Source organism: Gastrolobium bilobum, unplaced genomic scaffold, assembly GCF_033153095.1.
Source record: "Gastrolobium bilobum isolate Gb01-03AN ecotype WA unplaced genomic scaffold, APGP_CSIRO_Gbil_v1 utg3325, whole genome shotgun sequence".
Lineage (NCBI taxonomy): Eukaryota > Viridiplantae > Streptophyta > Magnoliopsida > Fabales > Fabaceae > Gastrolobium > Gastrolobium bilobum.
The window spans coordinates 144,580-157,351 of NW_026896131.1; the positions used below are offsets into that span (position 1 = coordinate 144,580).

Genomic DNA, 12,772 nt, shown 5'->3' on the forward strand with positions numbered 1-12,772 from the left:
TTAGGATTGATTAGTCATCGCTTAGTCATTCTTAGCGATTTTTTCTTGTATAAATACTCACTCATGTAAATTATTCAAAATCAATATACAGAAACTTCTTTTCAATATGGTATCAAGAGCGGGTTCGTTCCTACCCTAATTCAAATCTGAAATAACCATCCAAACCCTTCTCTTTCTATTCATGGCTTCCTCAAAACACTCTTCCTCTTACTCTGATGGTGTCTTTCTTAGCAAGACTAAGTTTGAACAACTTCAGAGACTTTTCACTCAACCTCCTAAGGCCACTAGTCATGTGGTCCAGCAAGGTATAGCTTTCCATGTTGATAGTCAAAATCATTGGATCCTTGATTCTGGAGCCTCTGATCATATGACAGGTAATCTTGGCTTGTTTTGTTCATACACTCCATATTCTGAACCTTCTCGGGTCAAGATCGCTGATGGCAGTTTTTCCCAGATTGCGGGACACGGAACCATTAAACTTTCTGAGCTGATTACTTTGACATCAGTTCTTTATGTTCCTTCTCTGACTTGTAATCTCATTTCTATTAGCAAGCTCACCTCTGAGTTGCATTGCTTTGCTAAATTCTTTCCACATGGTTGTGTTTTTCAGGAACAGGACTCGGAGAGGATGATTGGCAGTGCTAGAGAGGATGGTGGACTTTACTACTTTGAGGAGGATGTGACTCATGAAGCTGTTTTCGTAGAAAAAAACTCTATGTTTCCTTTTGATTCATGTAATGATGTTATGATGTGGCATCGTAGGCTAGGCCATCCAAATTTTATTTAGCTTCAGAAGTTGTTGCCAAACTTATTTATTCATAAAAGTCCAAGTTTGTTTTCTTGTGATATTTGTCAACTTGCCAAGCATACTCGTGCTCATTATCCTTCTAAAGTTCACCATGACTCTTCCCCATTTTCCTTAATTCATAGTGACATATGGGGTCCAGCCCGTGTTAAAAATATTTCAGGTACTCGATGGTTCATTACCTTCATTGATGACCATTCTCGAGTCTGTTGGGTGTATCTTCTAAAGGATAAGTCCGATGCTGCATCCGTGTTTAAAAAATTTCATGCCATGGTTCAAACCCAATTCCAAGTTGCTATACAAATTCTTCGTACAGATAATGGCAAAGAGTATTTTAACTCTATTCTTGGAGAATATCTTTCCCAACATGGCATCCTTCACCAAAGCTCGTGTCCTGACACACCCCAACAAAACGGAGTTGCGGAAAGAAAAAACCGACATCTCCTTGAAGTTGCTCGGGCTCTTATGTTTACCACGAGTGTTCCTAAATATCTTTGGGGAGAGGCAGTTCTCACTGCCTCGTATCTGATAAATCGAATGCCATCTCGCATTCTGAAATTTCAGTCTCCTCTTTCTAGTCTTGTTCGTATCTTCCCTTCCTTCCGAGGTGTCTCCTTCTTACCTCTCAAGTTATTTGGTTGCGTTGTATTTGTCCATATTCCCTCCCATCAACGGTCTAAGCTTGATCCTAAGTCTCTCCAGTGTGTCTTTATTGGTTATTCTCCAACTCAACGTGGCTATAAATGTTATTCACCCTCTCTTTGTAAGGTCTTTGTCTCTATGGATGTCACTTTTTCTGAAAATGACCCTTTCTTCCCCTCGACTTCTCTTCAGGGGGAGATAGGAGTAGATGAAGATCAGTCATGGGAACCTACTGATGCCACGGTATTACCTCTAATTTTGGAAACAGGGGGAGCTACAGAATCCTCACCATCAGGAGCCTCCTCAAAATGGGGACAAGTTTATAGCAGGCGAAAGCCTCCTCAAAGTGTGAATAACCCAGAGCCTCTACACTGCCAGGATTCTGAACCATGTTCTAGTTCCAGCACCCCAATACTTGAGTGTCATGGTGAAAATGATCTACACTTGCCCATTGCTCTTAGAAAAGGTACTCGATCTTGTACTACTCATCCTATTTCTAATCATATTTCATATGGAAAGTTGTCCCCAGGGTTTCGTGCTTTCAATACTATGTTGGATAGTACAAAGATACCGAGAAATATACATGAGGCTCTCAATGATCAAAAATGGAGGGATGCTGTCTTTGAAGAAATGAATGCTTTAAAAAGAAATGGAACTTGGGAGATAGTGACCCTACCCAAAGGAAAACAGGCAGTAGGATGCAAATGGGTGTTTACAATAAAATTCAATGCAGATAATAGCATCAACAGATACAAGGCAAGATTGGTTGCAAAGGGTTTCACTCGGACTCATGGGATAGATTATCATGAGACTTTTGCTCCGGTTGCTAAAGTCAATACCATCCGAGTTCTCTTATCTCTTGCTGCCAATCTAGATTGGCCTCTGCAACAGTTAGATGTGAAGAATGCATTCCTAAATGGTGACTTACATGAAGAAGTCTATATGGATCCTCCACCTGGTTTTGAAAAGGGAAATGGATCAGTGTGTAAACTAAAAAAGTCTCTATATGGATTGAAACAGTCTCCCAGAGAATGGTTCGACAAATTCACACAAGCAGTCAAAAGAAGAGGCTTCATTCAAGCACAGACTGATCATACTCTCTTCCACAAACACTCTAAGGATGGTAAAATTGCTATTCTTATTGTATACGTAGATGATATAATTCTTACAGGTGATGATATTGAGGAATTGAACACCTTGAAGAAATTTCTAGCAGCTCAATTTGAACTCAAAGACCTTGGCACTCTCAAATATTTCCTTGGTATGGAAGTTGCTAGGAGCAAAACAGGCATCACTCTAACACAAAAAAAATATGTTCTAGATCTTTTGTTGGAAACAGGAATGTTAGGGTGTAAACCTGCTGAGACACCTGTGGAACCTAATACCAAGTTAGGTATTGAAGATGGGAATGAGGTGGATAAAGAACAATATCAGCGATTGGTTGGTAAACTAATCTACTTATCTCATACGCGTCCTGACATTGCCTTTGCGGTGAGTATGATTAGTCAATTCATGCACTCACCCAAGGAGAAGCATCTTAGTGCAGTCTATAGGGTGCTTAGATACCTCAAGAATACTCCAGGAAGAGGATTATTCTTTAAAAAGGGGTATAAAAAGACAATTGAAATCTACACTGATGCAGATTGGGCAGGCTCATCAGTAGACAGGAGATCTACCTCAGGCTATTGCACCTATGTGTGGGGAAATCTTGTTACTTGGAGAAGCAAAAAGCAAACAGTGGTTGCAAGAAGTAGTGCTGAAGCAGAATTTCGAGCTTTATCTCATGGAGTTTGTGAAGGAATCTGGTTGAGAAGACTTCTTCAAGAGTTGAAGATTTCATATTCCCTACCAATAAAACTATATTGTGACAACAAGGCAGCTGTTAGCATTGCTCAAAATCCTGTGCATCATGATCGAACAAAGCACGTGGAAGTTGATCGTCACTTCGTCAAAGAAAAATTAGATGATGGAAGTGTGCGTTTGATATATGTTCCAACCAAAGAGCAAACGGCAGATATCCTTACCAAGGGCCTACACCGTCCAGCATTCGAAGACTTGATTGGCAAGTTGGGAATGATCAATATTTACCTCCCAACTTGAGGGGGAGTGTAGAAAATCAGAATCCAAACATGTTTCCGTTTTTATTTCCTATTAATTAGGATTGATTATGATTGATTGTGATTGATTAGGATTGATTGTGATTAGGATTGATTAGTCATCGCTTAGTCATTCTTAGCGATTTTTTCTTGTATAAATACTCACTCATGTAAATTATTCAAAATCGATATACAGAAACTTCTTTTCAATAACTGAGATAATTAATTAACGAGTTACAGCAACCTCCAGGAGCTTTGGATTTGCCCCAAATGAAACTGAGCTTTTTTTACTAGCAATTGGTGTTTGTGGTTTGACATTGAAGCATGATGCAATAATTCTCAATAGCTTTTTATGCCATCACGTTTTCTTTTGGAGACTTGGCTTCATTATGTGTCAAGACTCGGTTTATAGAGGGGTTTCCTTCGACAGTTTTGCAAGGGGATAAGGTTTACTCTTTTAAGTTGTACAGTCTTTCCCCTGTCACTTTTCTTTTTCCTTGATTTTAGGTGTCTTTTGAGGGATATATAATCCTCCCACTTTGTACACCTTCTCTTTCTAATGAAGTCTTCAATCAAAATCAACTAAGTCCCCAACAATTATGCGTAGAATCAGTGACCTTGTAACTTTCAATCTCATTAACAAATCATACACTGGATCTTAAATGGAACTCAATTCAAGTCATTCAAAATGGAACTCAAACATACAAAAGACATTTCAAAATAAAACTAGTTTGACAGTAAAATTTTGTGATGCAACCTTTTCAGAAAAATAAAATCAAGAAAGCAAAAATGGATTTTAAGTAATATGCCACCAACATCAGAAATTTTAAAAAAAAATCATCAATGAAGGAAATAAACCACATTGAGCAAACTCTTCAATTTTTCCAACCAAAACGAGAAAACGTCAAGGATGTTCTTCAATGGTGTCATAAATGAAAAATATAAATTACTAGGAACATAGAATTTTAAAAGACGATGGGGGAAGATTTATGAAACATAAATACCTCTGAAACAACCGCTCTGGATTTCAGGATGCCACTAGAATTTAAATCAAGCAGTGCAGCACGTCGAACATCAGCCTATACCACATCAAATAAGAATTGTGAAGCTCTTACGTACCAAGAGAAAATTAATGACCAATGAACAAGAGAATACACACTTTTAGGATTACAGACACCTAATATTCAAGAGGCAGTCAATAACTGATACCTTTGGATGATACAAGGCAAACCAAACTTTTGAATCTAAGATATCACGTGATGAATCCAAATTCCCATCCAACATCTTACATAAAATCTTATACAATGAATCGTCTTTCTTAGAATGAACTTTGTTATCCTGTTGAACATTTTCAAAGTTCAAACAATTAAAGACTTTCTGACAATACATGCAAACAAAGAAAAGCAGAAATATTATCAGCAAACCTGAAGGAAATGATGAACTGCACTATGTAGGTCAGAAGGATACTTCGTATTAACAATAATCAGAATCTTTTTCGCCCACCCAGCTAATTGACATTTAACAAACCAAGATTGCAAGAATAATAAGCAAGGCATCAAAAAATAATCGACTATTTGACTAGCTATAAATTTATATAAGAAATGATACATTAAAAGGGAGCTAGAATATTTGAAGAAAAAAAAAGGCACCATGATAAGAAAAGCAGACAAAATTATTGAGGGACAGAAGCTTTAATGTCGATGCTGATGCATGTAAAACAAAACATATACTGACCATTGCAAATATAACACAATATATACATATATGTAAGGGAGGGATCAATTTACACCACTGTAAAAATAAAAACTCATACCCATTATTAACCATTTATTCTACTTGTATCTAACAGTTCATGTGAACTCGTCTTCAAAAAATTAGAACCATTACCGAAATATGCAATTTTGGGATAACCTATCCGGATTAGTGGCTTTGTTGAAGATACTATTTCATTTTAAATCTCATATTCAATTGCATTAAAGAAGATATAAATTCAAAATTGGGCAAAGCAGAGTTAGTGTCAACAAGGAATATTGACAGCATTGATGTGTTGGCCAGCTGTAATGTGCAATTCCTCTCTTCCTATGTATTTTTCACGACCTTAGGGGTTTCTTCACAAATTCATTTCCGGGAATGGTATTATTTTAAGGTGAGAAGTAATGGCAGGAAGAGGATGTAGACATGTAGTTTCTTAACAAATTAAATTTATCTTGTTGGATGCATATTTTAGACCATAGTTATCAAATGCGGATTGCGGCATGTCGCGGCCAACCCCGAAAAACGCTATAGCGTTATAGCGGATTGTGGTTGCGGAAATAGCGAAATAGATATATGACAAAAATGATGACAAAAAGAAACATTTTTTAAAGGCAGAGATATCAGAAGTGACAGAGAGAGACGCGGATAGGCTAAAAAACCCTTAGGTAGTGTTTGCTTCAGGTTTTCTGAAAATATACCTAGGCATTCATAATTGGGTTTCAATGTTGTCGTCATTTGGTACAAGTGTTTTAAGATTTTTCCCATCAAACGGTGTTGCCTAGAAATCATGATTTGTGCGAAAAAAGCAAAGAGGAACACTGTGCAAGTTTACCACTTGCAATGTGGTATTTCAAAATAAAACTGGGTAAATGGGGGAAGTAGTCATGCAAAGTGACAATATTACCCTTCTGATTAAAGTACTTCTGTGCACAAAATTTAATTACAAGGTTATTTTTGTCATTTCATTCTATTTTCCCATCAATATTTTAACTTCAACCAATCACAGACTCACAAAATTTAACCCAATTTTCTTGGTAATATTTCGGCCAACCAAACTACTTTTTTTTAACTTTCCTACCAAACTCATTTTTCAACCATATTCCTAGTAAATGTATTTACCTAGTAAAAAAATATATATCCTCTACCAAACACTCCCTTAATTTTTTTTGTTACACATTTAAATTTAGGACAAAATTGACATTTTGCCTTATGACAGCAATATGGCCGCAAATGCAATCGCAATGGCCGCTATTGCGTTCCGGTACGGCGCAACGCGGTTTCTTGCAGCGAGGCACCGCAACGCCCATACGGCGCGGCTCGCGGCGCTATTGCGGCACAATTAACTACTATGTTTTAGACTCCAACAACAAATTCAATCTTTCTTTTCCCTGTTCCCACGCAGGGTTAAACTGTCCACGAATGAATTAAGAATCCTCAGAAATAAGGCATTGTAGTTGTGATTCGAGGAGAGTTTGGTTATTCATTTTGAGGTGCTTCTTTATATATCATAGAAATGGAGAGGTGTCAGCATTTCATAAAATGCAATCCTTTTATTCTGCTGTTCCAAACTCCAGTACTTACTATTTAAACAGACATTGCAAATATTCTATTACTTAGGTAATACGGATACAGAAAACAAAAATGATAATAATTAAACCATTTTCAATATTGTGTTTTTATCATACTTATTAATCTCGGATAACGCCGACCCTCCAAACTGCTATAGCGTGTAGCGCTACAACGCTACTGTGCAAAGTGTACCTAAGTGATACACTAAATTGTACTCCATAAATATAAAACTTAAAAAATGAAAATGTAACATAAAAAACAAATTTGAAGGATGTCAAACTCAAACATAAATGATTTCAAACATTAAAATTCAAATCATAAGCAAATTGGAGGAACTAAAGTCTCAAATAATGTAACAACAAAATAAAGTGGCAAAATAAATAAAAAGTCCAATATAAAAACCAGTGTTTTAAAACTCGGACCGGTAATCGAACCGGTCGAGGTATTGGGTCACTGGGTCACTGGTTCAACCGGGTTCAACCGGGTTGAACCGGTTTTACTGTTCACATATTAAAAATATAAAAATATTACTTATATTAATAAAAATTCATATAAGAAAACTATCAATGAGCTTCAAGAAATAAATTGGTTTTCAATGATAGCAAATATTATATACTTCTAAGCTTCTAGCTCTAGACCGTATCCTAATATTGGATTAAACCATGCAATATAAGTTAAATGCACTTTTTGTGCTTGACATGATACGGATAAATTAAATTATGATAACAAATAGTATGCATGAAATATACACTATAAGAAAAAAGTGTCCTCCGTTGAGATGAGATCATGAGACCATCAGTGTTTATCACCACTTAACTTCATGAGATCATTATAAGATGCAACTAAATTACATAAACGAACTACACTAATCTAAAATACCTTATTATTTTCACCTTACTTTTAATCATATTCATCATAAAATATTAATATGATTTAATTCAAGAGTTCTTATCAACAACAAAATATTTTACCAAAAAAAAAAAAAAAAAAAAAACGGTTTAACCCGAGTCAACCGGGTTTCGGCCGGGTCAACCGGTCCAACTACCCGCTCGGACCGGGGAACCCACCGGGTCACCGAGTCCCGAGTCGACCGGCCGGTCCGAGCCGGGTTTTAAAACACTGATAAAAACAGAAAACAAAACAGTCCAACATAAAAAAATATAATTAGTCTAACAAAAGTAAAATAGTCCAACAGAAAGAAAGAGAAAAAAAATGAAGAATAAAAGAAAAAATAATAAAAAATAAAACAGAAAATAATTAGTCTAACAAAAAAAAACATATAATTTATATAATACAAAAACTATAAACACCTAATTAATAGACTAATAGAAAAAACAAACATATGAATATATTTATATAATAAAACAGAAGTACAAAAACAAAAAATAAATGGAGAGAAAATAAATAATTGAACAGTAAAACATAAATAAAATATGCATTTGCAGAATGTAGATAAAAGTTAAAACAGAAAATTAAAAGTCTAACAAAAAAAAAAACATATGACTATAAAACATAAATATAATAACAAAAATAATTAGAGAAAAAAATAAATACTTAATGCCTTGAATAATAAAAAATAGAAAAAAAAATTGAAACTTAATAAAAAAAAAAGCATTTGCTGTAAAATAAAAATTAAAACAAAATATAATAGAAAACTAACCAGTCTCAGCAAAGTCGAATGATTTGGGAGAAGGAGGAGAGGAGGATTTTGAATGTATGGAACGATTAGGATTGTGGATGATTTTTGAGAGTATGTGATGATTTGGATTTAATTTATAGAATAATTTGATTCTGTTTTGATTGTCTACCGTGTATCTGATTGTCTAATTTATTAATGAGGAAAAAATATTATTTTTACTGTTTTACCTCTCTTAAAAAGAATGAGATTTAAAATATTGTTTTTACTTTTTACTTTTACCTCTTTTAAAATGAATGAGATTTAAAATTTACTTGTACTTTTTACTTTTACCTCACATAAATCAGATAGCTTTAAGAGGGTAAAAACTAAAAAACCCGACCTTACTTCTTCCCAGCTGCTTTCTTCTTCCTCGATAGTTTTTGTTAGGGTTACTGTAGTTGCGCGATTCAGGCGCTATTTCGCCACGATAACGGCCGCAACAGCCGCCACACTTCGGCCTACTTAGTGATGCGGTCTGTGGCGGCCAGTCGCACCGCACCGCAACTCCGGTAAAGCGCGCTAAAGCGGCACTATTAATAACTATGGTTTTTATTAAGATCAAACTTGATAAAAGACCACTCCAAATGAAACCCCAATTTACAAGGTTAAGGGTGAGGGAAATTCTTGTACGCAAGCCTTATCCGTGCACCTTGCAAACAAGTTGTTTCTTGGATTTGAATCCGTGACCTTTCGGTCATAAAGGAGCAACTTTATCACTGCTTCAGGCTCGCCCTCTTATTTAAGATCAAACTTGATAGTGAAAGAAATTTTCATATAACTTAAAATGCCTACATGGTCCTTGCTTTCAGAAGAAAATTTTCTCAGACAGATACTCAAAAATTATTCTGACAGAAGCGCTTTTAGAAGTGACTTCACAATCACCCAATGTGATCTTCATTAATTATTACTTTTTTTATAAACTTGATTATTCATTTTCAATATATAAATTGATATTAACTCAACCTTATGAAGTACATCAGGACAGATTGGACAACATGACGGACAAGATTTATACAATAAGATCTAAGTGACCAACTTATGATTCAGAATCAGAATACACACCTGCCATTGAAGACGTTGAGTCACTAACTTTTTGTGATAATTTCACACAAGTTGATAGGACCTTGGTGACCACATGATAAACAGAACCATTTATGGGGACTTTTTCTATCAATGATAGCAAAGCCCGCTGACAGTAATCATCAGAAGAACTGCAAATGTGTTATAATCAGCGCAAAACACAACCTTTTATAAAACAAGAATTAAAGCATAGGTCTACTGAAAGAAAATCATAGAATTCTCACCTGCATTCAATCAGGGAATCCAAAAGCACGACTAAAAACTTTTCAATATTGAACTCCTTAGACAATTCTAATAAAATCCCTGCCAAGTCCCTGTACAAAAAAGGATTTTAAAAATCATATATGTAAATAGACATAACAACAGCCAAGGCATAGTGATTATGGATAAGTTGTGCAGTTTGAGGCAAACTACCTTATTTCCTTTAAAATCTCCAAGGCCTTAGCTGGGAGAATTTCAACATTTTGAGACTAAGAAAATTCCAGCAGAACAAAGTAAGAATAAAAATATAGCCAAATTCAAAAATAAATATAGCACACCAAAAAGAAAATTGGATAAATAGCATATACCAAAATAAAAGGATTAATACCTCTGTTTAAACTAGACACATGTAACTCAACACTAATGATAAAAGGTTACACTAGTACCTGAACAAGATTGATCAAGGCAATAAGGGATAACCGAAGCCAATGAAGATCCCCCAACTCTTTAGCCTCCTCGTGAGCAACCTCAGCAATTGAACGTATTAAACTATTCAAAAGCTTGGGAGCTAATGCAGCTTTGTTTCCAAGCAAACCAATGAGCATCAAAGAACCAGCCTGCATATAATTGACAAGAAACAATGCATAAGAAATTGCCAAGAAACATAGCTCAGGTACACAAGAAGTATTCACAGCACCAAGGACCAATTTATAAAATATAAAGGAAATTAAGTCCTAAGATTAAGGTGACGCAGACATAGAATCACATTTTTATGGAGGCATATTATGTATGTTGTTCTTTGGTTTTTTAGACAGGAGAGAATCTTAGGATTGTACAGACTACATAGATATATTATTCCTTAAACTTATGTGTCTGAGAAAGAGTTGGTTTATGGTCTCTGTTTGGTGCACAGTGCACGTTCTTTTTTTTTTTTTAGGGAGTCTACTTCACAATTACAATTATGGAGAGAGATTAAAGGGCACTTTTTTATATTGGTGAATTACTTTTATTTTTAATTTGAATGAAAAATATATAGGGTATCTAAAGCTAGATGGCACTCAATCTGTATCACAGCCTAACTAAGAAAAAGTGAAAATTCATCACTGAACAGTTGAGAACCATCTTATTTTTCTCAAATAATACAAAAATGATGTACGGAATGACTTTCATAACATGCTTACCAAAAAAAGTAATAAAAATAAAGCATAAAACTCACAATAAAACAACAACCACCAAACCTTATCCCACTAGGTGGGTTCAGCCACTATATATTTGCGTGATGTAGTATTCTAGAGTTTGAGGGTTTTAAAAATCAATGAATTAGCTGCAAAATCAAGCTATCAATTGCATGAACAGAGCATAGGTTATAACATGACCTAATCCAAGCATATTCTACGTTTATCAAAATAAAAATTATAAAGAATGTAGAAAATATTTTAGGACGATAAAAGCAATTACAGTGAATAACAATTATTAACAAAAAGGTTTAGGCCAAGAGAATGTTATATTACTATTTCTACTTGTGATGAATAACTATGCATAATTGGATCTTGTGGAGTCAAAATGCAAATTCATTTCACCTGGTCTACAATTTGACAGTAATTACATTGCCCACTAATCAAAAGGTAATCACAAAACACCAATGGTTCAAATGGTAAGGAGCTTGTTCCCCTTAACCAAATGTCTCGAGTACGAGACCAAGGAATGGAAAAATAGTCTTTGAAGAGCCACCCTCTATATGGGTACGACACTACTCGAACCGGATTAATTGAATTACCAATGAACTGGTTGGGAAACCTTAAAAAATTAAAAAGTAATCATAGAACTATTACCATATGATGCTCAACTATAATTGGTTTTAATGCGCAAAAATAATTTCCTTGTAACTAACCTTGTGTTCTGAAACTCCCTTAGTGCCGGGCTGAAGACCAGATACCACAAAAGGAAGTATTCTCTTGACAAGATCATCATTAACAGGCACAACAATACCCAAAACTTCAACAAAAACAGCAGTACAAAATCCTATTACATGCCTTGAAGGATGAAACTTTTTTGACGGAGATGCCTGAAACCAAATACTTAGTTATATAATTATACAATTCCATCAAATTCACAACTAAACACAGAATGATTACTCACATAGTTGCATAGAACTTCTAATATGCCCTTATCACGGATGCACTGCTGCACTATGACCATTCTAGGTGGTGGTGCACCAGAGACTTTCACACCGTCAAGAAACCCCCATTTAGTATTCCTTTACAGAGCTTAGGAGAAACATCAGAAAGTATTCCAACCAGTAATCTACATCACAAAACAATATAACAAATAATGATATCTTTCTAACCTCGTATCAACTATCTGTACTATTCGAACAAATGCATGGGTGTCATGGTACGGCAAAGCACACAGAATCAAGTCCTCATTGTTGTAAACATGAACCCTGAAACTCAAAACAAGACACATTAAAAATTACAAAAAAAATAAGATGAGGTAATCAACAACCTTAGAAAAAGACAATTCATAACATCAACCACACGAATTATCAAATAAACTACTCACTTGTATCTACGTATCAAGTACTCAAGCGTTTTAAGAGCAGACGGAATAAGAAAATATCCAGAAATTAATCTTAAGAATGAAGCAATGGAGACATTAAGATGATTATTCTGTTCCACGCCCATCAACTCTCTTTCCAACTCTTTACTCCGTTGGCTAAACAAATCATTCTTATAGTTCCTGAACCGTTCATCGGTGCTTACAAGAACCTCTAAACCTGAAACAGTGCATAATTTTCAATACAGCAACAGAATTCAAAGTAGCATATGGATAATGATAATAATAATAATAATAATAATAATACACAATATAAAATTGGATTGCTTTGTACAAATAAATTTTCTTCAAATTAGAGAAAAAGAAAAGCTGTGAAAATCGAGAAGAGTG

General features: G+C 35.0%; 1 protein-coding gene across 1 annotated transcript in view; it reads right to left on the minus strand.

The window, feature by feature from the left end:
* Positions 1-12,772, minus strand: part of LOC133297915 (uncharacterized protein At3g06530) — a 28,230-nt gene that overhangs the window by 15,160 nt on the left and 298 nt on the right. Inside the window, exons 2-12 of the mRNA XM_061497150.1 lie at positions 12,389-12,602; positions 12,174-12,269; positions 11,966-12,083; positions 11,718-11,891; positions 10,273-10,443; positions 10,040-10,095; positions 9,850-9,939; positions 9,608-9,756; positions 4,968-5,050; positions 4,753-4,881; positions 4,548-4,622 (exon numbers count right to left, since the gene is read on the minus strand). Coding sequence (XP_061353134.1) covers positions 4,548-4,622; positions 4,753-4,881; positions 4,968-5,050; positions 9,608-9,756; positions 9,850-9,939; positions 10,040-10,095; positions 10,273-10,443; positions 11,718-11,891; positions 11,966-12,083; positions 12,174-12,269; positions 12,389-12,602 — 1,355 coding nt within the window. The remainder of the gene's footprint in view (positions 1-4,547; positions 4,623-4,752; positions 4,882-4,967; positions 5,051-9,607; positions 9,757-9,849; positions 9,940-10,039; positions 10,096-10,272; positions 10,444-11,717; positions 11,892-11,965; positions 12,084-12,173; positions 12,270-12,388; positions 12,603-12,772) is intronic.